The sequence below is a fragment of the Aulonocara stuartgranti genome (genome assembly GCF_965226115.1).
Source record: "Aulonocara stuartgranti genome assembly, chromosome: 14".
In the NCBI taxonomy this organism is placed as follows: Eukaryota; Metazoa; Chordata; class Actinopteri; order Cichliformes; family Cichlidae; genus Aulonocara; species Aulonocara stuartgranti.
The window spans coordinates 16,174,606-16,201,867 of record NC_138950.1 but is presented as its reverse complement, the minus strand read 5'-3'; the positions used below and the strand labels follow the sequence as shown (position 1 = coordinate 16,201,867).

Sequence of the window (27,262 nt, the reverse complement as noted above, 5' to 3'; positions counted from 1 at the left end):
ATAAAGCAAAGCACTTCACAACATGAGCCTCTAAACCAGCAGAAAATGTGTGGGTAAGGATTTATTTCGATAAAGCAGCTGTAACTGCTTCATTTTCATATTATTCTGATATGACAAAGAGGATCATATAAAGACAGGAAATGTGATCTGAAGACCCAGTTTGGATAAAATCCACTGAGACCATGGAGATAAATTATCATGTTTCATATGACTGAGTGCCATTATGACTCACAGTTGGTACGTTTTAACCATCATAAACCAGTACACCACTGGATTTGTTTGCACCAACATATCATCTGTCCGTGTTTGAAACGGTCCCCAATTTGCAGACAGTTCTAAATCCGGTGTGCAATTGCACCGTTGTATTGTAAACGGGCCTTTATTTGATAAATCGGCTGTCGGCGTCACAATGTCAGAACGCCGACTGGTTAGTCCGTCATCATGTCGGCACCCTCTCCTCCTGTGGCGTCCGTTAGACTCAACTCCTCCAGCATCTCCGCCAGGGAAACGCGTGGTGCTCCGTCATCATCAGTGTCGCTCTCCACCGGGATCTTTGACGCATCTGAAATTGAAAAATCAGCATCTGCTCATTAAGTGTCTCATGCATCATCTGTAATGAACGTGTGACACAACTTCCATCAGAACCTCAAGCAGCCGTTGACGGTAAATGAGCCGTAACCTGACAATAGAAACCTAAACAAAGGCTCTGAAATCTCTCTCGTGATGCTGCTGCGGGAGTAAGTCTGTGCTGCGGTCATCAGCTGCTCACCTCTGAAGATATTGACGTTCTTCCTCAGTGCCTCATCTTCCTCCAGGTCCTCCAGGAAGTCCTGATATTGCCTGAAGACAGAAAAGTAAGTTGAGAGCAAAACCAGTCTGGTTACTTTACAGATAACAAAAGACAAACCACATGACACTCTGCGCTCTTAGTACACTAAAGAACTATTACCGTATTTCCCGGACTACAAAGCGCACCTGAATATTAGCCGCACAAGCTAAAATCAGGGGAAAATCCTGTTTTGTACATACATTAGCCGCACCTGACTAAAAGCCGCAGGTGTTTCAATGTTGACTTATCATATGTAAGAGAATATGCACAAAGCGAATTGTCAGGAAAGAGATGGCTGTTTGGAGACACACCCCTTTTATTAATATTTTGAAAAACAAGTTATGGGTACATATTTGCACATGTAGTACATAACAGTAACCTACAGCACACCAGAAAAATAGATTCGGACTACCTTTTAGGCTCAGGTGCAGTGACACGGCTTTAACAAGAAGAAAAGTCAGTCATTCACCATCTTTCTCTTCTTCCTGCGCTCTAAAACCACCAAAGTCCTCTTCTCCAATGTCGGATACAAACAGGCTCAGGATGGCTTCGTCATCCACTCTCAGCTTCTTTCCTTCGTTGTCACTTTCAAAACCAAAGAAATCCTCGTTGTCAGTGTCAGAGTCGAACACCCTCAGAAGGGCCGTGGCGGTGTCCTCCTCTCCATCATGCAGCAGTCCAGCCCTTCAAAATCCGTTGGTGATCGTGGATGTTTTCGCACTTTTCCACGCTGTCAGAATCCACCGGTGGAGTTGGGCATAACTTGCTTTTCGCAAGTTTATCGCCGCTCGTCATCCACGCCTCCCGCTGAATGCGTAGCGCTACTTTGAAGTTTGTTTTTCGCGCTACTTCGTACGGCACTACGTTGCCTGGCGGACGGACATGTGACTAACATACCACTCTTGAACCCCGATCCTTCCGCCAGGCAACGTAGTGCCGTACAACAGCGGAACAAACAAAACAAATCGTCTTACGATATCACAAAAATCATGGACAATCCATAGAAAAGCCGCACCTGACTAAAAGCCGCAGGGTTCAAAGCTTGTGCAAAAAGTAGCGGCTTATAGCCCGACAATTACGGTAACTCCCTTGAGTCCTCGTTTCAGGTATCGAAGTGTTTTTCCTATGTGGTCTACACCAGAGATGTGCGTGCTGGAAGTAACGGCTTTAATCTTAAAATGATAATAAGACCCTTTGGTTATTTAATCTCACCTCAAAGGGAGGGAGTAAGTAATCAGTTCTGATTGTTAGCGGTCTATCAACCAGTTTTTAAACATGTAATTTTCACATTTTGTGCGTTGATAGCTCAAGCCGACTTCATTTTGGTGAAAAATTGGGTCGAGGTCATAGAAAATGTTAAAGTTGAAAAAACAGCTTAAAACGTTATATTAGGCACAATTTTTATGGATCATCTAAAACTTCACAATAATATACTGGGCCTTCCAGGACACGAGTACCTAGGTTGGCTAAGCATTTGACCTTCATTGCTAGCTCCAAAGTAAAGTTGACCTTGGGGGGAAAGAAATGTCAAGAAACCATATTGAGTAATACATCATATCACAGGGAGCGAGCTGTAAGAGACACTTTTTATGTTTTCTACACAACGCCCTTCGATGTCACAATGAGACCATAACAGGCAGACGCCAGCGTGACTTGACATCATAAAACATAAAAGTTTTAGCATAGCCTTTTACCTCTGGGAGAGTTGTGCCCTCTGACGGCTCTTTTTTAAGGGATATTTCCAAGGCGTTTCAAATTTATGCTAATTTTTTAATACTTCATGAGGAGCACCCCCGACCCCCACTTTTTGATTAGATATTTTTTTATTCACCTGACTATTAATTCATAATATTTAGTCCTGTCAAAAGATTAAAAATTTTTTTCTGTAATTAATCGTGATTAATTACAATTACTTGATCAATAGCCTGGTTGCAATTACATTTTTCAACTTTATATTTAAGCTTGTAACAGACATTTATGGAATATAATGAAGTAAATGCAGAATAAACAAAGAATGTTAAATGCTTAAATTCAAAGAGAATTTGAAGAGTCTTCTTCAATCTTTTAACACAGGATCTCTCCTGTGAAATACAACTTACCGTAAAAAAAATGAAACTATATACTAATAGGTAAGCATACAAAAATATATAATATATATTAGTGCTTGTCAAACAATTAAAATGTTTAATCTGATTCGTCACAGGGTTACTGTGGATTAATTTTCATTCACATTTCATTTTGCGTGAGCAAACGGACTCAAGAAAAAAGGGAAAATATACACATTTAACATGTTTATTGAACATTCATGTTAGCAAAAAAAACTGTAAATATTTATCCACTCCCTCTCTGTCACTCTTGGGGAGGCACGAGGAACCACAGTTATGTAAAGCGCGTGTCCTCAACTATATTAACAGCTCTGCAGTTCCACTTGGCAACTGTGTCTGTCAATATGTTTAGAAATTGTATGAAAAGCTTAAAACTAATAATGAATCATTTTAAGAAGTATTTTCTGTGTATCTGAGTCTGAAGCAGCTCATTCATCTGTTACGCCTCCACTGTCGTCCAAAAACACACATCAGTGAGCTACAGCGCTATACTGGTTGAAACAAATCATTCACACCAATAAACCTGATTTTTTTTTTTTCAAGTGAAAACTATACAACTTCAGGTTGACCCTACAATAATGGAAGGAAAACTCCAACAATTAGATGACCCCTATGTGGGAGCACTAAGCGACAGTGGGAAGGAAAATCTCTGGCAGAACCAGGGTCAGGGAGGGGAGCCACAATCAGCTGGGAGTGAAGGGAGGACGACAGGAATACAAAAACCCCCCAAAAAAACCAAACCACTGTACAAACATCTGAACATAGTCCCAAACAAAAGTGCTTTTTAAACTTTTAAGTCCTTAATCTTAGCCTAAAAACAAAAAAAACAAAACATTCCCAAGACAGCTTAGAGGTAAATGCTTGTAAGCCATACATCATTCATCTCAATGAGCTGAGCAGTCTTACCTCTCATCATCTGTGTCCATGCCTTCACGGTCTCTGGCCATCTCCTGCAGTTTCCAGTTCCTGCGCTTCACCCTCCTGCTGCGGTCGTAGCTCTTCTTGATCAGCACCTTTGAATGTACAAATGCTCAAATTCAACAACACACGGCATTTTTGTTCCCATGCGATTTAACGAAGGGATGAACGTTCAGAACTCCATGCAGGGTTTTAGTTTGCCACTAGAGGTCAGTGTTAATCAAGTCAACAAATCGTGTCGCTGAGTGCAGGTGACACTTACCACATCAGGAACATGGTGAGGGTTCATCTTATTAAGGTACTCATCATTGATGTTGGAATTGGCAAAGTCAAACCTACAAGATAAGAAGAAAATTAACCACTGACCATTATTTCATTATTTATTATTACTCTTATTTATTCATTGTTATCCGTCTGTTCTGCGTACGTACCCCAGCACCAGGTCTCCAATATTGAGAAGGTGGCCCAGGAATGTACGGCAGTGGTACTGCTGACTGGTATTCATCTCTGATGTTTTCTGAACCCACACCTCAGCCAGGGTGTGCTGTATACACACAAACACAAAGAGGGAAGGGAAAATCCAAAATGTTTAAAGCAATCAAACAACATTACTCCTGTTCTTTCGTCCAAGTTTGCTCACTCAGGTGCATCAATAATAATGCAACACTCACACACACACACACTCAAAAGAGCGACGGGAAACTACACACCGCACTCGCCTCAAAAGAAACACTCCTGACTGTTTGTGTCGATTTGGCTCGAATCCAACATACAGGTTCAGGGATAACGTAATGGTTTGCTATTGATTTTACTTCTAAGGGAAGAGCAATGTTCCCCCATAATGCAATCTGTTCTGCACCAACACACACGCGCCCTTACTTTGTTGGACCTCATGCCAGCTCCAGCACCCAGCTTCTGGTCTCTGATGATGTCAGTGTCCATGACTATGAACTCCTCCAGCTGGCTTGGGTTGAAGAGACCGTTGAAGGGGTTTCGCCAGTATGTGTTCCCGTCCACCTCGGCAACTAGAAAGATACTTTTGATTATTTAGAGTAATTAATTAAAAAAAACAAAAAAAACCCCACACACTTAACTTTCCGGATATTTAAATATTTTTTTCTGGAAAAAATACATACACTACTCAAAAAATATGAAAATAACACTTTTAAATCTGAGTATAGCATCAAGTCAGTTAAAGTTCTGGGATTTTGACCCAATATAAAGAAAAATTTGGACCCTACAGAGGTTACACAGGTAGGTCCGAGGCACGACACATCCATCGAGTGGTGAACAGACCTCTACAGGTGAGGCAGCAGCAACCTGACTGCCAAACTGGGAAGAAATCCTTGAACCTGTCAAACCCTGCTGCAGGGTTCCTGGGCACCTCCTGGTGCTCGACAATGGCCGGCCACATGTGATGACAGTTTGAAACCAGCTCATGCAAGGAACTGATATCACTGCCTGCCCCCCCCCCATGCTCGCCTGACATAAATCGAACAGAACACCACTGGGACATATGTTTCAGTCCTTCTGACAGGTTGCACCTGAGACCGCCCAGGAGCTCAGTGATGCCCTGGTCCAAATGTGGGAGGAGATCCCCAAGGACACCATCCATCATCAAGCACAAGGAGGCCATACAAACTACTGAGCACCATTTGGATTTGCTGTAATGAAATTTCAGTAAAATGGACTAGTCCTTTTCACTTTGATTTTTGGGCTGTATTTGAATTCAGCCCACTGTCTGTAGATTAATTTCTTTTCCGTGAAAAGATGTGGCAAGTTGAGCCTTTCAATCCTAACAAATTACCCAGCCTATATCAGTATAGATATTCAGCGTGTGTTTTCTAAATCTTCCTTTCATTTTTCTAAGCAGAGTATTAAAAATATTCCAAGTCTGATTTATCCATAAGTGCTTTTTCTTTCTGTTCGTACTGTAAACAAACTAGACAGGAAGATTGTCTTCCTGTCTATACTGCAACCAAACTGTACAAGCAGAAAAACAGAAACAGATACTTCTGATACATGAGTTAATTGCCTTGTGCCGCTGAATCTGCTCGACAGCCTTGAGGCTGTTTGTGCTTTTCAACCAGCTAAAAAACTTTCTGCTCCAAATATAGCCTGCTCTTTGAAGAGTAATTAAAAACGTGTGTGCTGCTTCAAGATGTGGAGGACCATCCAGCCTCTCACAAAATGAGCGATTACGCCACATGCAGAGGAAGCAACCCATCACTAATTGTCTCCGTGCTTGTATTGGTAATAAGTCCCCCTAAATCAGATAACTTGGCTTTGATAGAATAAATAATGCAATCTGAAATATGTTTTGATCTCTGGGAGCACGTCTAATCTCGTGCTGTGACTGGAGAAGAGAGAAGCAGCCGAGTAAAATGACTGCGTGGAACATGTGGTCACCAAACTGGGGTCAGTCTAGTGCGGTTTAGAAGGGTGTCGACCAAGCAGCGATTCTCTGTAATGCAGGAAATACTTCTGGTGTTATGAACAATACAAGAGTGAAAAATAAGCAACCTGTGGTAATGTTTCTAAAAGTGCAGATACTGAAAGAGGCTAAACCGAGTGCACAGAGGCAACAACTGGTTTAACAAAGTCATACAATGAGAAACTACTCAGATGAATATTTAAACATTCAGCTAGTCGACTGTGATGATCGGCTTCTTATGTAATTACACAATTTCAGTTTCTGAGCAAATGTATTAAGTGCTAAAATCAACAGCTTCTTTTCCAACAATGCTAATAACCATTGGTAACAGACTTAAAGAAATCAGAAGACATTTAAATCTAGTGAATGAATTCGCCTGTTAATTAAAATGTCCATTATTTTTGAGCCATCAGCTGTCAAACGGTTTATAAAATGTAAACGTAAAATGTCCTGCTAAACGTCTCATAACACAAAACTGCTACTGTTAATTACAAATAAATTACTGGACAATTTTCTGTTGAATATCTGCAGCTTAACACTAAAAGGCCACTACTAATTGTGTTTACTATGAGATCATTCATAGGAATTCAAAATAGGCATGGGCACTTTAAACAAACAAAAAATAATAATAATAACAAAAATTAAATTACAAGTTAAATACACCGTTTGTCCAATTCAAGGAGATGAGCAGGGTGGATAGAGTCACGTGTGTTATGCGTGTTATAGGACTGTCACAGGAGGCCAGAGCACACAAAAAGCAGCCACACAGACACAGCTACAACATCTAAACTCCACACAAGAAAGGCCGGCCAGCAGGTTCGAGCTAAAAAGCTACTTGCTGTTAGGTTTTATTACAATTTTTTTTTTCTTTTTAAAAGGACGACAATTATTTGCTGCACTTATCCCCGACTTAAACTACATCTCTGCTGACTGCAAGCCAACACAAATACGTGAGAAATGCTTCTACAACTAACCAGGTGAGCTGCAGACAGCGTGAGCCGTGCTGTCAGCTAAACGTGTCAAAACTCCTCCGTACTCACTCTGCAGGGTGCGGGGGTCGATCAGATGGATGGTGCTGGTGACACGGATGCACACGCAGACTTGACCCATGTTCCCCAGGCTCTGCGCCAGCCGAGGTGAAAGGCACACGACGTTGTCCTGGCAACCAGACAACCAGAAAACCGGGGGTCAAACTGAGGTCACGTGGGGTAAAAAGGCTTTGAACTTGTGCTGAACAGCTTGTTTGCTCAAAAAATAAAAATAAAAAATATTTTATTTTCATTTAAGAAAACAAGTGTCCCTCCATGGAGCCCCTAGTACTGAAATATGAGGTGTTAACAAACCCAGTATATGTCATGATATTAAAGCATTCAACTGCACTGGGCAGCTAATCAACTACTGAAAATGACACCTGACAGGGATCAGTTAATCCCCACCTTCATCTTAATGTCATTGCTTTCCAGTTTAATCTAACCTGTCACCGTTAAACACAAATTCAACCTTTTTTATAAACTAACAGAAATATGTATAATGTGTAGGCCGTAGGAGTGACGAGGACAGTCGGGTGGGTCTCACTGCTAACAATGAATCATGGGATAAAACCTAGATTCAACTAAAATGAGTTCCAAATATAAACGCAACTGTTTGCTGGATACCTTGCAGACCGGTACGATCTCCATGGAGAAGGTGCTCTTGTAGTTGTATGTGTTTGAGTGGATGTCGTGAGAGATGAGGCGCTGAGATGCCTTTGACCTTTAAAGTTAAAAAGAAAGTATTAATTTTTATTAGTAATATTAAAACATTCACCAACACATGAAAGCTTGTTAAGTGTCAGTCCGACAAATGGTACAACAAAAGGGCCTAAAAGCACTGAGATGTTGTGCACACATGGAAAGGAAACATCCTGTGTAGATCATGATTATATAAACAGTTTCTGCCATGCAGACACAACACTTGCAAACGGTTTCAAATTAATTAAAAACTTTAATATATTCCCTTTCTTTTTAAGGGGTTACATTCTCTTCCGATTCAGATGTATTACCGACAGGCTAGATTTCACTAACACCTGCTAGCTAATCATCTCCACTTCCACATACAAACTGAACCCTGACAGACGCCATCACTGAACGCTGTGAAGGTCGTGCTGTGTGCTTTCAAAGGCAAGCAATGTTTACCTGCAGGGCACGGTGCACTGCAAGAAGTCCACCATCTTCTGAGCGTGCTGCTTGGAGCCGTAGTAGAAATCAATGCCCTCTGCGAGAAAAAGCAATACCATCAAATACACTTCACAGATATATTTATCACAGGCGTGCTTCGCAGGTCATCCCCACGCCAAAGAACATATGCATGAAAAGGGCACATACCACAGAGCAGATGAAGAGGAAAGAAAAATATGGCAGCCACATGTAACCTTCTTAAAGCTTTCAAGTCCTGCCGAGACATGGAGATGATTTAAACAACCCCATCGGGCCAAAACTCTGCTTAACAGTCCCATCCAAGAATACAGAGGACTGCTGCTGCGATGTCACTCAATGCACAGCATGTGAGCCTCTGTGCATATAAGTATGTATGAAGTAGCACTTAGCATCCATAAGTAGGGTAAGAAACAAGCTTGCTCTGCAGGCAGCTGGTAAGGAACGCCCGCTCTGATTAGAGCGCACTGATTAGATGTACAACGTGTGCCCCTGAGAGGCCCACGCGAGGACAGCTGCATGGAGTTATTGGTGCCAGTGATATGCATGCATGACTGGTTGTCTGGTACGGGAAGAGGTAATTAACACTCGACACATCATTATGCTCTCCTTCGCTCTAACCCACATTAGTTCCGCTGGTGACAACTAGGGCAAGTTTCCCACTTTGCAGTGTAATTTGGGTAAAAGTCCCCACAGAGACGAGGCATTTCCCCTTTAACCCTCGGCACCCCATACCAGCCGCGGCAGGCTGGCAGGTTTCCACTACTGCCTGTGTATAAACACATTATTGCACACACACAACACTTTAATATATTTAAACAATATGTGCACATTAAAAAGAAACAAGTGTCAATTAAATATTTGTAATATTTTCAGTTTTTTCCCCTCATTCATCAGTAGTAAATCTAGACTCTCAGTCCACTGTTTATGTCAGCTGTCAACATGCCTGATGTGAAGCGTCCGTGTCTATGTACTCTTGAGGACGCTGTAGAACGTCGTCGAAGGAGTCTGATACGAGTTGACCGAGCCAGCGAAGCTCATTTCTGACTGATGACAGTGACGCTGACTTATGCTGCGGCTATCCCGAACATTTCTGTCAGTAAGAGCAGCCGTTTTTGTTGGTGTTAGCCGCTGTTACTGAAGTAGATCTAATGCCGTCAGACTCAGGCAATTGGAGTATAAACTTTCATAAGATGCAAGAATATAAATCAACTGTTTATCATAGGGAAAGTGAGATTTTTAGGACACTCAAACCTAAGGTTAGCGTCCATAACATTATCTTTTAACCAGCTGCTGCAGTTACAGCCAGCTTATTGTCAGTGTTGGGAAGGTTACTTTTAAAATGTATTCCGTTACAGAATACAGAATACATGCCCCAAAATGTATTCTGTAACGTATTCCGTTACGTTACTCAATGAGAGTAACGTATTCTGAATACTTTGGATTACTTAATATATTATCATGCTTTTTACAACAACGTGAATGTAGTACTATTGCTGTGTGATTTATTACTATTACTGAACGTCCGCGACTCCGAACTGTAGTAAAGGGACCTCTGACTAATACGGCGGGGTCCCTGTTGGCTCGTAGCCGAAAACTAACTTTACTTTGTTGTGTGGGTCAACTTTTCTTGCGACAGACAGAGAGAGGCGTAGAAAGGCTGCTCCAACGGAACTTATTGTTTTCGGAGGAAAACACGAACACGGTGTACAGTCGAGTCTTAATAGCTTACTTACAACTGGGCTCGTCAGGCACTCTTCTTGGCTGCAGTGGTTATTATTATATTTACATGCTTCCAGCTCCCGTTTTTCCTCGACGACAACTCGTACCTTTCCACTCCCCTTTTTCTCCCTCCTCGCGCTCACAGACCCATAACGTGTATGGCAGTCCATTCTCCCTGCAACACGGACTACACTGCCCATGATGCTACATTCTTTAGAGCTATGCTTGTAGCATTCTGCCTGTTAGCTTAGCACAACAACAACAACGAAAAGGCGCTCTCTCACCCAGGAAACACACAGTCGCAGAAAGAGAGAGAGAGAGCGTCGCCCTGTAACCATGGCAACCGTAACGCTGCCGCCTGGAACAACAGAACGTAGCTGTCAAACAAAACCCAAACAGTCCTGACCCGCGACAAAATGAAACAGGAAAGTACCGCAGTGTAATCCATTTATTTCAACAAAGTAACTGTATTCTGAATACCACCTTTTTAAACGGTAACTGTAACGGAATACAGTTACTCATATTTTGTATTCTAAATACGTAACGGCGGTACATGTATTCTGTTACTCCCCAACACTGCTTATTGTTAGAAATGGGAGGTCTGCACATTTAATCTGCTGACAATATAAACTGGGAATAAAGCAGCATTTTTAATGCACATTCTCTCAGGTAAGAACTCTGACTTCTGGAGACGCGGCTTCAGCTGAGGAGGAAGAGGATGAGGTGGAGATGAGGGAGGAGAGAACAGCGGTGGAGGTGGCAGATGAAGAGGAGCAGACAGAGATGATGAAAAGATAAATAAATATTTTGAAAGATAAATTCATTTATCGTTTGTGTTTATCAGCTTCTCTCTCATTCTTAGGAACCTGGAACATTATTATAGAATTCTATTGGCGTACACGGCGTTGTGCACATAATCATAGATCATTGACCTACCATGTATTTCTTTAATGTTGAGGGCATTCTGGTGGAGTTTATGCTTCAGGATCAGTTGCTCCAAATAGTAGAAAGTCTTTTTGTGTACAGTCTGATGGACAAAAGAGAAATCTTCATCACAGAGAAACTCATACTCATCCCTTTAAACAGCACAAACCTCGATAAGTAGCTTTGCATTTGCCTGCGAACACTCAACTTAATGGCATTCAATACAGCTGGGTTTTTTCCACGTCTGAGCAAGCTGTTTATTTCATGCATCTACGATCTGCTGAGCCTTTTCTGTCATGCAGCTACAGAGCAAAAGCTTTTTCAGTGACTGGCTTTTATTATGAAGTGGCTGAGTTATATAATAACATAGCTTAGCTTCACAGTAACATAACTATTAATCACTGAACTGCTAGTCTACTGTCTCTGCAGCAGTAAAGTTCAGTACGTCAGTACAGAGTGTCTTGAGTTGTATTTCCCAACAAGGACTCAGAGAGGTATGTTTGTATGTTTATATGATACACTAACAGCGCTAAGAGAAACAGTCAATGACCCAAAAAAACCGTAAAAAGTAAACATTACTCTTCTGAATGAAATTTGACGTCTAAAGTCGAGTCAGTGCTAGTGGAAAAAGAGGCTTTGCACACATTTTTCAGCTTTGACCACAAGCTTTACTTTTTAACCCTTTACTATGACAACCAATTTTACAAATGTGCTAAAATATAACCATTCACCATCCACTTCAATAACTGATAAAATGGTTCATGGTTTATTTAAAAGTGCTTTTAAAAAGCTTGAAAACAGCCAGAATGGGAAAATAGTTTGTACTTATTAGAGTGTAAGACCACAGGTCACCTTCTGACGAACTTGAACGACGGCCTTCCAGAAGTCTTTGGCCTCCACACGGTGGCAGTCGTCACACATCTGGGACTGGATGACAAACTCGACCACAAATACCTGTTGTAGGATGGCGCCATTCATCACCTGGAGAAGACGACAACAACAAGTCACACCATATGCTCCAACTCCATAGGAAACGATGACAAAAACTTGTGGCTGAAATTCATTAAACAAGCTGTTCAGGGAGAGCATATTTGAATTGTTATGCTTGAATTTTTATGTGAACAGGGAGAACTGCTGGCAGAATTATAAAGACCCTCCAACTGCACAAAACAAAAAAAAAAAAACACAAGGCTCAGGTTCTCACTAAAGGTCAAGGAGATGCGATGACAGCCAATGGCGAGGCTCGCTACTCTCACTTAACTCTCTGAAGAACAGACAGATCGCTTGTTCTTCTGATAAAACAACCTCAGGGTCACTTTGTAGTGGATGCACGTCCTACAACTTGTCACCACTTTTATGAATATTCTTAAGATTATAAAAAAAAATTAAAAGATTTTGTTTTAAACGTTCTGGACAAAAAGCACCTTGCTCATCTCATATTGTTAATTACAAATAGAATTTTCCCACACATAGAAACGTCCCCTTGTTTTCTAACCTCTTTCTGGATGGTCAGTTTCATCTTAATCCTTTTGGAGTGCGGCTCTGTCCACAGGAATCCAGCATCGATAAGTCGCACCTGTGAAGAGAGATGTTTTAGATCTGCGAGCACTGTCTGAGTATTGAGAAGTACAATAGTGAACGTGGTGCACATCATAATAAAAAAAGAGATAGATGGGAAGGATGCTGTAATGTAATAATGTATCACAGAGTACCTGCACAGAACATTAAACTAGAAGGGTTTTAAGAGGACAGCATTAAGGTTTTGATTAAACTTTACTGTCATTAAAAATGTAATATATACTTAAGGATATGAATTCTTAGCTTACATATGTCTAAGATGGTCCCTCTCCTCACACAACCCAAAAACACAACAAAAAGAAAATGTGCTCAATAAAAAGGCAGGACTGAAACAAGCAGCTTGTGAATCTAATGTTACAAACTGGCACTGGACACCCCCTTATATTTAATTTATTCTAGAAATTTTTCACTTATGTAGAAATATGCTATTCGTCTTTAGTGACACTGAGTAAGAAAGAGGCTTACTTTAGACATGGAGCTCTTTAGTTTTTTCAAGCAAAGAGCAAGCAGCTCCCTGGACTCCAGAGCACACTGTACCCAGGTCGCTGGAGGCTGCAAGTACCTGCGTAAAAGAGGAAATGCATTTAAATAAAAACACACCGTTCTGACTGCTACATTTCACCTGTAAATGCCTTCTAAAGAGAAACAGTGATATAATGGGTGCACTGCAGTGTACAAAACAAATACAACTGTTATGTGTTTGTTATTAAATGCATGAAACGCACCGTTCACACTGCTTGCAGAAATGCACTGTGACTTGCTTGGGGATTCCCTCTGAGATGTCGACCTGAGTGCGCAGGCAGGCCACACACATGTTGGCTGGGTTAGGAGCAATGGGGACACCACAGGTACAGCAGAGGCTGGAGGGGAGAGACGCCAAAGTCAATGAAACACATATAAATGATGGGTTGTTTCAGACCCTTTTGTTGATGATATATATTTATATAATAGGTTTCAGCCTCTTCACTAAAGACAGCATGTACAGTACAATACAATGGGAGATTTTACAAAGCAGGTCGCAGCTTATGTTGTCGCGTTTTTCCCATATTTTTCTCATCACCTGAGCATTTTCTGAAAATAAACAGTCACGACGTTCACTTTACTTGATGACATAATTCATCTCAGTGGTTCTGGCAAAACTACACTTACAGTGCGCCATAATCAATTTAAAATCAAAAGCTACTGCTAGTTGTTATATTGGACTGAAGACAGCTGCAGCCCCTTTACCGCCTAGGGACATGTATTCAGATCAAGCCTATTATTTGACTAATAAATAAAATATTAATTATTTCAATTTTAAGTCTTAACAAAGACTGCTCCATGATCTGTATTCCACTAGTGATGTGTCGGGGCAGAGAAATGCTATCTTCTGAAAACTTTCCCACTTTTTGACAGGTTTGAGATCCAAGTGTTCTGAAGCTTTAAGAGCAGAAGTAATTTACATGAGAACAAGATATAACATAGTTATCAGAATCTGTGGGCTGCTAATCATTAGGGAATTTCTTTTGGTAACCCCTCACATACCGTATTTCCCGGACTACAAAGCGCACCTGAATATTAGCCGCACAAGCTAAAATCAGGGGAAAATCCTGTTTTGTACATACATTAGCCGCACCTGACCAAAAGCCGCAGGTGTTTCAAGGTTGACTTATCATATGTAAGAGAATATGCACAAAGGGAATTGTCAGGAAAGAGATGGCTGTTTGGAGACACACCCCTTTTATTAATATTTTGAAAAACAAGTTATGGGTACATATTTGCATAACTTTTTAGGTATATGAAGTGACACGGCTTTAACAAGAAGAAAAGTCAGTCATTCACCACCATCTTCCTGCGCACTAAAACCACCAAACTCCTCTTCTCCAGTGTCGGATACAAACAGGCTCAGGATGGCTTCGTCATCCACTCTCAGCTTCTCTCCTTCGTTGTCACTTTCAAAACCAAAGAAATCCTCGTTGTCAGTGTCAGAGTCGAACACCCTCAGAAGGGCCGTGGCGGTGTCCTCCTCTTCATCATGCAGCAGTCCAGCCCTTTGAAATCCGTTGGTGAGCGTGGATGTTTTCACACTTTTCCACGCTGTCAGAATCCACCGGTGGAGTTGAGCACAACTTGCTTTTCGCAAGTTTATCGCCGCTCGTCATCCACGCCTCCCGCTGAACGCGTAGCGCTACTTTGAAGTTTGTTTTTCGCGCTACTTGTACGGCACTATGTTGCTTGGCGGATGGACATGTGATCAACATACCACTCTTGATCCCCGATACTGTGTGTCTGATCACATGCCCTTCCACCAGGCAACGTAGTGCCGTACAACAGCGGAACAAACAAAACAAATCGTCTTACGATATCACAAAAATCCTGGACAATCCATAGAAAAGCCGCACCTGACTAAAAGTCGCAGGGTTCAAAGCTGGTGCAAAAAGTAGCGGCTTATAGCCCGACAATTACGGTAGTTACTGATACCAGAAATTCTGTGGTGTCCTACTGGTGTCAGCTTTATGGCACTGGTAACCAGTTTTATTTGGTTAAAACATGTAGAACTGGTTCGAGATTGGCTAATAGCACTGGATCGGTGGAAAAGGATTTGAACCAAGTTTGTCAACAGGGCTCTTAATTAGGAACTTTTGGTCCAAATCAGCAACACACCCACTGAAAAGATGGTATATTTTATTTTACTGCAGTTGTGCTTTATGGATGATTTAATGAAAAAACAAACAAACAAAAAACCCAATCATTGTCCCCCACATGACTCCATCAGAATCTATTTTTTTTTTTTGGTACAATAACTAACGGAAGAAATTATGTATAAGCGATAAGCCTGATTTAAAAATGTTGGTTTAAGAAAAAAAGAAAAGAAAGGAAATTTCTTATGCTACAACTGACCAGCCGCCTATGCCATGTAGTGATATTACCCCTGAAAGTTAACCAAAAATGCACTTTTTGATTCTTTTTTCCAGTGAATTATAACAAAGCAGATCAAACATCCAGAGTACCAGTGCTTCTTCCCATTACGTTACATTACAAACATGACCACTGGTGCAGTTTTGCTATTGAAGCCATGACTATACTGCTGCTCAAAGTTGATTACTAAAACAAATATACAAATATATACAAATATAATATACAAATATTTTGGTTGATTTGCTTGCAGTTTTAAAACAGAGCTTACATGTGTCCAGCCCTAAATTTTTCATGTGTCTATCGACTGTACTTATGTTATAACATTACAATGTTATGAGGGCTCAAAAATGCTGGAAGCCCAACATTTCAAACCACCCTGAATGTATACACTTTGCATATGATGGGGGGCCAAATCCACTTGAGTAATGGACACTTGAAAGAAACAAAAAAAATTTTTCATTCCATTTCCTGCTGATTGAGTAAATATTACAAGTTGTACTACATAAAGAATAATATCATTAGATGTCTAACCTGAATAGAACAAAATCCTGTAGTTTCCATATGGCACTCAAATTATAAGTGAGAAAATAACTTTGTTTAAGAATTGCATATTTCTTTATCCCCAAATCACAGATTCTGGTTCACTTTTATGGTATGGGACGCCAAGGAAAATGTCAAGCTTTTATCTTTAATAGTTTTTAAAGATATTTACATTGAAATGTTACCATGGTTGAGCAGAAAACTTTATGACTCAGGCTGCTGCTGCTATGTAGTTGATTATTCTGCTTGCTGATAGATAGCAAGCCAAATATCGGTCAATATATCCTGTGTCCTTGCCTCCTATTGGTAGTTTAATACCACCATTAAAGGAAATATAGGCTTTATAGTTAATAATGGATTGGATTTATATAGCGCTTTTCAAGGCACCCAAAGCGCTTTACAATGCCACTATTCATTCACTCTCACATTCACACACTGGTGGAGGCAAGCTACAGTTGTAGCCACAGCTGCCCTGGGGCAGACTGACAGAAGCGAGGCTGCCATATCGCGCCATCGGCCCCTCTGGCCAACACCAGTAGGCAAGTAGGGTAAAGTGTCTTGCCCAAGGACACAACGACCAGGACAGAGAGCCCAGGGATCGAACCGGCGACCTTCCGGTTACAGATGCGATTCCCAACCCCCTGAGCCACGGTCGCCAGTTAGAGGCAGAGATGCTATCCACAGTCTGGAGAACGAGCTTTGCTGTTAAAACTCACACAGTGCTAAAGGGCTGCACTTACATGTTCCCCTGGCTGCTTGAGGCAGGAGCCTGCATGTACTCCATCCTTGCCAAGCTGAGTGGGTCTCAGGTGGTCCAGTTATCTCTGAGGACACAAACATGACAGATGTAAAGTGGCCCTGTCAACGCTGAAGCACAACACAGGCGACTGGGAAAAGAAAGGGTTAATAAACGTTAACCCAGACAGGCTTATTTCGTTTCCAAGCGTTCATTTAGAAACGGAGATACAGATATCTAAACAACGCTAAAGCTGCCCTAAGTACAGTTAGCACTGCTAGCCTGGCTGATGCTCTTGATACAGTGTGTTAGCACTGGAGGCTAAACTGCTAACTCTTCTGAGTGATTCTCAAAAGTTTTCGCGGAGAAACAAACACACAGAGTCGACTGAAAGTATTCAGTAACTACAGCTAAAGCGACCGAGTGTTGACAAAACTTACTGATCTTATTTTGATGAGAAATCAACAGCACACAGTAAACGAGGTAGCCCCACGTTTTACCCACAGAGGACCGAGAGAGGCTCGATGGCGTCAGGCAGGACTCAAGGACCCCGGGACTGTCTTTGTTTGCCTGAATACATTTCCTCATAAAAATTTAAATCAAATAAAAATGCCACTTAAATACCAAATAGATAAGAAATTATTACTTGTTTTTCCAATTTAAATCTTGTATTAGATAATCTGAAACGCTGATGGTGGTATATATAATCATATATCTTAAAAGGTAAAGTAAAAGTATAAGATTATTACCAGAAGCGTTTTAGGCAATTAGTTAAAGATCATTTTAATGTATTGTTGTGAAGAGGAGTTTAACATTTAACTGACTGAATTAAAATTAGAAAATCTAATTTAGTAGGTAAACAGGCATGCATAGCATAGCGAAGCTATTTATATTTATAACAATACATCAAAGCTCAGTTGATAAACTTTAACTTTTGTGCCCTTTCTCTTTGTTTTTCTTTAGTAAATATGGTAAAAACAGAGTCATTTAAACTTTCCACCAAAACTCCTGCTAACATCTTTTTTTTGATTCATTCGTTTGCCATTTTATTGTACGTTAACAAATAGAGGGGCTAAACTGAGGACGTGTTGATCTCACATTTCCCTCCTGGTGCGACTGATATTATAGTTCTAAAAACAATAATTTTACAAGTTTTCTCAGTTTGTTTGGGTTTGTTTGTTTGTTTGTTTGTTTGTTTGTTTTTTAGTGGTGGTGGTGGTGGTGGTGGGGGGGGGGGGGGGGGGCTGAGAAGAACTTCTGACATTAATACAGGAACTCCCCTTTTGTCCTATAACATGACAATTCTACCTTGCCACAAACACACTGGGCCTAATGAAAGGTTATTTATCTGATTTAATTTTATAATGAAATGCTGCGTGTTAGCATGTGTTTAAAATGATTGATTCACGGAGGTCTTCAGACTCACCTGTGGTATGACTGGTCCTTGGACGCCTTCGAGTTCTGTCGTAAATCTCCCGTGCGGTTTCTCTCTTGGTGTCTTGCTTAACCCCTGGTGAGATTTTAGGCATGGCTGATATATAATTGAGCAGTAGAATTTATAACATTTGGATGAAATAACATAATGCTGCAATAATTTAATTTTTGTAAACAGTCTGCAGTTTTCTTATTGGTTTCTCTACTGAATTTTAAGCCAGTGAATGCGACAACTTATTAAGTTTTAGCCACAACACAACTGTTCTTTTCTTTCAAGTGATTACATTAATTAACTAATTTATTTATTTATCTAAATGTATCTAAATTATTTATCTAAACGGCTGTAGATTACATTTCTTTGCATCGCCTAATCACCTTGTTTTCAGACGTAACCAGCTGCAGTTGAATAGGTTTTTATTTTATTTTATTTTATTTTATTTTATTTTATTTTATTTGTTTGTTTGTTTATTTGTTTGTTTTGGGGGGGGGGGGGGGTCGGGTCCCTTATTTAAACGGTATCACTATGCGTTGTCTGTGGGTAAGTGTTGATATTTTAAATGCAATTATTTCCTACAATTTTGAAGGCGAACTTTACGAGCTGCACGTGAAAGCAGCACGGCCGTTTAGGAAAGCAGCAGCGGGGGCTTCGCAGCCAGTGTGGCAGCTGGGAATGTGAGGGTTTCAGCACAGGCTGCTATTTCAGGACTGGAAACAGTAGCAGGGCTGGCCGGGGAGGGACAGGCTCTGCCCACAACTTTACTCTAGCCAACACACTGGCTTAACCTCAAGTCCAAACGGAGGGGAGAAGCTGCTGTTTCCCGCCTGGAGTGTCCGTGTTCTCGGACCGCGGCAGATGGTCAGCGGACAGCCGTTGGTGGTGGCTCACTGCTGGGCTGAATGCTAGAGGGAACCAGCCGGTGCACCGCGCTTCTCCTTCTTTATCTCGCCTCGGTCGCTGATACGTCCCAGTGAAGTGTCACTCGTTGGTCCAGTACAACCTGAATGTTTCCCGGCGTGAGTAGCTCGGTTAAATGTGTATGTTTCGCCGCTAACCAAACCAAACACGGTAACATCATCAACAACAAAAACAGCGACGATGGAGTGAAATCTGCGGCGGGGGGGCGAGCGACACACAACCTGCCGCGATTTCCTGCGCGTGAATAAATAAATGATAGAGGATACAATGACCCTGCTGTCTCTATTAGGTCGGATCATGCGTTATTTTCTGCTCAGACCGGAGACCTTGTTCTTGCTGTGCATCAGCCTGGCTCTGTGGAGTTACTTCTTCCACACGGACGAAGTGAAGACCATCGTCAAGTCCAGCCGAGATGCGGTCAAGATGGTCAAGGGGAAAGTGGCGGAGATGATGCAGAACGAGCGCTTCGGTGGGCTGGACGTCCTGGACGCGGAGTTCTCCAAGACCTGGGAGTTCAAGAGTAACAACGTGGCCGTGTACTCCATCCAAGGCCGGCGAGATCACATGGAGGACAGGTTCGAGGTGCTCACCGACATCGTCAACAAGAGTCACCCGTCAATCTTTGGGGTTTTTGATGGCCACGGAGGAGAGGTGAGTAGGGCACCCAGGGGGACATTAAAGTGATCTCCAGGGGGGCTAAAGTGTGGGTTTGAATGAGTTATGTCTGGTCCTTTTCTTAGACCTGCTTTTATTTCTTTATTAAAAGCACGAATGAGACTAAATAAAGCAGAGATCTTATTCTGTATTTCAACCGAAGCTGTCCTCGTTGTACTTTTAAATAAAGTATAAATATGAGGGATAAAAATCTACTTTCTATACACCTAAAATAACTTCTAACGGATAAAGCGATGTAGTCCACCCCATAAATCATTTATTACAGTGTATTAAGTTACATAGAGTTAATGTGTAGTGATGAAGGGGATATTTTCCTTCCTCAGTTTGAACCCTGTGTATTTTTTTTGTCTCTGTGGTAATTTAATAAAACACAAACTAATTCAGGATTATGCAATTCGGGGGAAGGAGAAACTGAACTAATGAATGTCTTGAATGTGTTAACACGGAGACTCTTTAAGACAGGGACTCGAGGTCGAGTAATTAGGCAGGATTCACTTTGACGTCCCGTGTCATTGATGGGTGCAAGTTATGACTTTAATTAGGACAAACCAAGTGACACACACACACACACATACACACACACACACACACACACAGAGGCACAGCGACACTGGGGCTTCTGGGTTGTCTCGTTACAGCCCTGCAAACACACTCACCCTCCCTGTGAGAGAGTCTTCTTTTAGAACGCATGCTCTTTATTTCCAGCTTATTCCTCTCCAAAAACAATCTCTCTTGGGTTTGTTTGTCCAAAGCAGGGATGCATCCCCCATAGTCTAACACAATTATAGCTGGAAGGAGAAGGATAAACTCAGATTTTTTTCAGATTCTATCCGGGGCCCCACACTGTGAGGAAAAACACAGATGACATCGATCACTAGTCCGCTGGTTACAGCCGTTCTCCTTTGCTTTCTGCTTCCTTGGTGCTAATTAATGTCAGGGCATCGAGGCAACAGCCTGACAAAGCAGCTCACAATGAGACCCTTAAAAAGTGCTGTCAGTTAAAGGGACAAAGAGCATTTGACATGATGCCACAGTCAGGCGGGAACATGAAAACACTGATTTATTATGAAGTCGAAGCATGCCTCTGCTCGGGCATTGTTTTCTGAGGCTTCGACTGTGCCCTCAGCTGACAGTGCTGATGCAACAGAGCCACCAAATAGAAAGAAGAAGAAGAAACATAAACTCCAATAGACTCTTCTCTTCTCTTCTCTTCTCTTCTCTTCTCTTCTCTTCTCTTCTCTTCTCTTCTCTTCTCTTCTCTTCTCTTCATTCTGATGAGCCACTTCTGGTGGAGCTCAGTGCTTTTTTAAAAATTTTTTATTGTCTCACTGCAACAATCTTCACTCCTGAGGTTGACTGCTGTACTCTGATTGAGGCTAAATGATAACATACTAAAAATAGGCAGCTAAAGGCATCGAGGTGGCTTTTCTACTAGGGGAAATTAAATTTTAGGCCGCAACGCTGGATGCTGCAGCTTTTTGACCAAAAGTGGTCATTGGATTGGGTTTCCCCTCATGGCTTCCTTCCCTCCTCTGTGGAGTTCATTTTTAGCGATCAGTGGCCTAACCTGTTAGCGCTGCCACAGCTCACCATACATGTGTTTAAGAAAAATAAGTAGGAGATATGTTTGTTGATCTGCCAAGGGAAAAAAAGAGAGAAAACGGGTGGGAGAGCATCGGTGGCGAGTGGGAAGAGCGAGAAGAGATGCTTAGGATTTGCCTTTGGATGTGAGAGTCTGCTTTATCGTTGCATGTCCATGGGCATCGGTTTATTCCCACGCCCTCTTTTGAAGTGTGGAAAATGGTTTCCAGTCAGCAGCCTTCGGAAAATAAATAAATAAATAAACATAAAAAACTTCCTCTCTTTGGTGGATGTAGATATTTTTATATTTATACTTATTTATTTAGCCAGAGGGCATTAAGCGGAGTGATGCTGTGTGGCCCAAGGCAGCGTCAGGATACTGGCTGTCTCAGCTGGCTTGTTAGTGAGGTGTCAAATGCTTCAATTTCTTTACACACGCACGTATGCGCACACACTCTGCTCATCCAGGCCACATATACACAGTCATTAAAGCAATGTCGGACTTGTGCCAGCATCTTTTTAGCATCCAAGACTTTAGCCCTTCTTGGATGTTTACAAATCCCATAATGGACAAAAATGTAAAGTCCACTTTCACTGGGGTGTGAGCATGCTAAAATAGAGAAATACAATCAACTCAGAGGAGGAAATTGTAGTTTAAACTACAATAAAGGCTGCCACCAGTGGTTATGTTATATAATTGATTAATGTTAACTGATAACTATTTAATTACAGGAAATTTAAAAAAAAGTGGCCTGTGTTGATGTCCAAGTCAGGTAAAAAACGTGATAATTCCATAACATAAAGAAAAGCAGCCAATGCCCATTACTAAGAGGCTACATGTGTGTGATGTCTGTCTTTTTAAAGAAAAAGGACATTGAAGGATTTATCAGAACAGCTGACAGTTTACCTGCATACCAGCTCTGGTTAGTATTTATAATATTGATTCATCATCTTGGCTTCACAAAGCTTTCAATTTCTTCCTGCAATCCGTTATTGTTAATGCATGTACCGGTGCTGTGAGTGAGGGCAGGCACTAAACGCTCTTGTAATTACTGTATCCTATTATTGACAGGCAAACAGATGCTTTCTTGCCAAGAAATTGATCAGTACAAGATTGGTATCTTTCTCATTCCTGCTTTTAGTGATGTAGCTGGAAAAGGCAGGCAGCTTCAAACAGCTTGCATAGCTGTTCTCCAAAAAGTCAAACTGAATTAAAAAGCTGCATCCATAATTGCTCTTTATTTACAGTCATGTAAAATGGTTTTCACCTGACATGATAGAGTCCTGTGGAGAAACTGCTTCTTATCTATACCTCGTGATTAGCTCACAGAACCACTATTTAGCAGCATTAACTTGAACCAGTTGTTTTTTGCATGACTTTATCAGTGTCTCACATCATTGTGGAGGATTTTTTTTCCCCAGTCTTATTTGCAGGATTGCTTCAGTTCATTGAGGTTTGTAGGCATTTGTTTATACGCAGCTCTCTTAAAGCCCCACCACAACATTTCAGTCAGGTTGAGGTCTGGACTTTTTTACTGGCTCATCGCAACATTTTTATTCTTTTCTTTTTCAAATATTCTGTTGCAGATTTGCTGGTGTGCTTGGGATAATTGTCGTGCTAGCACAACCTTTATCTGTGAGAAATATGGTCTCACGAGAAACTCTAGAATACTTTAGTATACAGAGGAGTTCATGTTCAGACTTGGTGACTGCAAGGTGGCAATCGTAGCTCCTCTACTACCATGCTTGACAGCTGGTATGAGGTGTTTGTGCTCACATGCTGTGTTTGGTTTTCTCCAAATCAGACATTCTGCATTACAGCAAACGTCTCCAAGTTGGTCTCAGCTGTCCAAAGGATGTTGCTCCAGATACAGTATCTTGTGGTTTAATCAGATGCAGCTTTGTAAACCTATGCCAGGGTGCCATGTTCTTTTTAGAGAAGCTGTCCAAACAAGCCACACTTGTTCAGTCTTTTTCTGATTCTGCTGTCATGAACTTTAAACATGCCCTCTGAACATTGCACGGTCTGAGTTTTTGGGGATGCCCATTCCTGGGAAGATTGTAGCTTAGTTTTAACCGTAAACTAAATGCTCCAGAACAGCAAGCTTACCAAACCTTCCACTTTTCTAGAGGTGCAGTTTACCTGGCTGCAGTATGGATGTACTTTGTTTCTCTCAGGAGTCCGGTGAGAAACTTTACTTTTCACATGACTGGATCTGTGTAGTGAATTACTTAGGCCGTTTCAGTAGACGCAAAGTATGGTACAAGGCCTCACAAGAAGTAGCGTACAACTGATGGTCATTACCCAAGCATGGAATAGAAAGAAAACCATAAAAACATAGACAGGTGAGAGGAAGAAGATTGGTGCATCCAAATGTAAATGGCTGCAAAATTTGTTTTTATATTACCAAACTGCGCTGTCCAAGTGTCCAATAGTTTTTGTGTTTAGCCAAAGAGCTCACAATACAAGACTTTCATAGAATTGCCTGAATGCAAGTAGTGAATGAGTGCATGATTTGATACAATAAAAGGTCTGCCCACCCGTGATAACATGATTACTTGTGCATATGGCTGCCCGAATATAAAGCTGATAACTTCCACTCAAGGCAGTGTTTACTTCCTGTTTTTGCTCTGATTTTTATTCTAAAAGTTCTGAGTCAAAGTGGCGGTTCACATCATCATCGCTCTGATTACTCTTTCAGGATGTTGACAAGCCGTTCTTTGTCTGCCATCTTTTTCCCAGTTACAGAACCTCCAAGTCTTCCTTTGTGCTTTTTCTCACTTCATGATAAATTAAGTTTAGAGCGTGAGCCGTTTCTTTAATGTTGCTATCTGTGCATTCTTCTGAAAAGCACATCATATGCCAAATTAAGATGAATTCAGATGGCCAGCCTGTACTGCGGTTCGTTTTCAGCCGGTTGGAGGATAGAAGGTAGCAACAGAAGATGGATGTCTTCATTCGTTTGACTCTGTTGATGTTCTGCCAATTCACTGGAACCAATCAGTTTACTACCAGATAAATAAATTATCAGTGAGCGATTGATAACATCTGGAAATCTCCTTTTTTCTTTCATTATCTTTTTGCAACACACACACACACACACACACACACACACACACACACACACACACACACACACACACACACACACACACACAATGCAAATTCAATTTCCAAAGTGTTAAAAATCGGTGTTTAATGTGAGCATACCTTCGGCTGTCCAAGTCATATTAGATACTGGCTCAGTGAGGAGATTTATCAGTTAAATGGAGATTGATTTTTAGCTGACACGTGGGAATAACCTGCATGAAAGTGATAACCCTGGGCTCTCTGTCCATTTAATGGCAACATGAGCCATTTGTTCCTTTACCAGGATGTAGAGAGTGAGCCATACTTCACTCCTCCCCGTCTCACTCTCAGGTTGTGGCTTCAGGCAGTGCAAAATTACCTTAACTGTAGAGCATAGAGAAGACATTAACTATAAGCCTGTTTAACCTGAATGCGGGGGCTTTCTCTTGCCGTCTGTTTCCCTATCCTTTTAAGTTTTTGTTCTGTGGATTTCCATCACAGCTCGCTCTCTCATGCTGTTTCGATCAGTGGAGTTTGTGAGTGGGTTGTGATAGATACGGCTCCTAACTGTGAAGGAGGTGACTGCGGCGAGTTCAGAGCAAAGAAGCACAAATAACGTCGAAATCATTTTTAGAGGACTCCTTTCAGTCTTAGCTTGTCCTGAGTTTACCTTTGCTTCAGTTTAAGGCTAAACTTGCTTTCAAGTTTAGTGCAGTTCCTTGAGTTGCAAAGAAGACAAGACTTTTAAAAGGGATCGATGATGGTTCACCTTTTAAACCCCAAGGACACGTTATAGTCAGACAAGCTGTTGTTTGAATTTGAGGTATTTTAATGCGGCTATGTACATGTTTGTGTTTTACCCCAGAAGGGTAGATACCGAGCCGTTTGAATTTCTCCTGAGCTCACTCTCACTGGAGAGATGAAAGAAGACTCGGCATGTGACTAATTGCACTGTTGGCTTTACAGGATTAGAGAGAGAGAGAGCAAATAGAGAGAGCGAGAAGGAGTAGCAAGACCAAGGACACCAACATGTGCCTGGGCGTATGAATATTAATGTGTGTGTTGCAAGCTTGCAGAGGACGCAGTTGGAGAGAGGGGCAGTTTGATGTTAGAGAGAGAGAAGACTTGAGCAAGAAGCTCAAATTCACCAAAAACCTATTAAGAAGAACCGCCTGCTTCACATCAAGTACACTCAGAAAGTTTATATAACACACTAAGCATGCTCCAGTGTCACATGAATAATGCTGAATGCAAACAATCAAAAGGTTGTAATCAGCTATATTAAGTATTATTATGTTAAAGGAATTGCACAAGTGTTTTATTCACCTCTGCTCTTCTGAGCTTTTAATAGTTCAACTTTTTGGTTCACTTACACTGCTCTCATCAGTGGTGCTTTTGGGCAAACAAAAAAAGCCCTAACTGGACAGTACAGCTGATGTCTAGCAGCTAAGGAAAGCAGCATTTTCTTCAGGATTTTGCCCAAAACAGCTCTAAAGCAAGAGTAAATGGAAACTAGTGTGTGAAAATAGTGCCAACGCTGACAATAAATCAGTCATTGCAGACTTCAGATATAAGTTTGTCTCATGTGGTGCACCGGTTCTGCCAGCCAGCCCATTGCCCACTGTGCTGTTTGCATGCTGGAACACACTATTGAGAGTCATGTGGATTTCAGATACAATTTGCTGTGCTTGCTCCTGGGTTCGGTACGCTGGGGAAGCCAGAGCTGAGCAAAACAGGGAAACATTTGAAAAACCCTCATGCTCGTCTTCTAAATACAAGTTGCAATGATAAAATTCTGTTACTTTGCACATAAAAAAACCCAAAAACCATACTGTATTTAAATTTGGCTGTTCTCTCCTCGAAGGTCGTCTCCTCGGACTGCTTGTAGCCGACTTGTAGACCTCAAACTTGTTCAGAAAGGGAAACCTTTAGTGTCAAATTAACAGACCTTCAAATCAATGACCATGACAGCTGATGACAGCTAGGTTATGCCGAGAAGGAAATGCTAATCTCTTTTAAACGTCAAATCAGTCATGGAGTTGTGCACTGAGAATTCACTCCAGATGGTAAGATGGTGCAAAGCTCTTCTGTAATGTCCTAAAATTTTATGCTGTTTTGGCCACATGAGTATAGTCTTTGATCACCACCCGCCCTACACGGTAGATTTGGCTCGCTGCGATTTTGTAGTCTCTCCAAAATGAAATTTAACTTGAAGGTTTGTTGTTTTATAACCACTCCTCCATAAGCGAAGAAGTCTGAACAGTGTTGTCACATCAAACACTCAGTTTTTTTAGCTTTTAAGAAAACTTTAAACTATAGAGCTACTGAGCTACATACAAACAAGCTTAAGTTGTCTCTAAATAAAAAGATTGCCTACCATCAACAAGCAACCTGACATCTTTAAAACATCTTTCCAAGATGGGACTTTACTAACAGGGTTTAAAAAATAAAGCAAACCAGTGCAGTTTAATTCAGGGAATTCAGGCACACAATATCAGCTTTTCTCCACTTTGGTCTATTGACGTCCAACTGGAAGCCTTGTTTCTATTGACCGCTTGGGTATTAGTCACAGCGCGCAGTGGTCAAAGTTCAACTAGCCCTTTGATCAGTGCACTGACAGACCATCGTAGCCCAGTGCAAGCCATTGGAAATAATTGGATTCAGAGTGCAGTGGTGCTGCTGTAGTCTTTTCTGGAAGTCCGATGAGGCT

At 41.4% G+C, this 27,262-nt stretch overlaps 2 protein-coding genes across 3 annotated transcripts in view; one reads left to right on the top strand and one right to left on the bottom strand.

The window, feature by feature from the left end:
• Nucleotides 1-46: 46 nt before the first annotated feature.
• nmd3 (NMD3 ribosome export adaptor) lies at nt 47-17,441 on the bottom strand. Its single transcript, XM_082501737.1, has 16 exons — nt 17,317-17,441; nt 16,881-16,964; nt 13,428-13,562; nt 13,168-13,264; nt 12,620-12,700; nt 11,977-12,105; nt 11,137-11,227; nt 8,461-8,539; nt 7,942-8,038; nt 7,327-7,444; nt 4,732-4,877; nt 4,284-4,396; nt 4,115-4,187; nt 3,841-3,947; nt 770-840; nt 47-562 (listed from the first exon to the last, which is right to left on the bottom strand). The coding sequence occupies exons 2-16, from the start codon at nt 16,922-16,924 to the stop codon at nt 429-431; spliced, it is 1,515 nt and encodes a 504-aa protein (XP_082357863.1). The 5' UTR covers nt 16,925-16,964; nt 17,317-17,441; the 3' UTR covers nt 47-428.
• A 1,487-nt stretch (nt 17,442-18,928) lies between these two features.
• ppm1lb (protein phosphatase, Mg2+/Mn2+ dependent, 1Lb) overlaps nt 18,929-27,262 on the top strand; it is a 73,739-nt gene continuing 65,405 nt past the window's right edge. For both annotated transcript variants that reach the window (XR_014270935.1, XM_082503440.1), the window contains exon 1: nt 18,929-19,877. Coding sequence is in view for 1 of the 2 variants with exons in the window: in XM_082503440.1 (XP_082359566.1) it covers nt 19,479-19,877 (399 nt within the window). In the remaining variant the exon portion in view is untranslated. The remainder of the gene's footprint in view (nt 19,878-27,262) is intronic.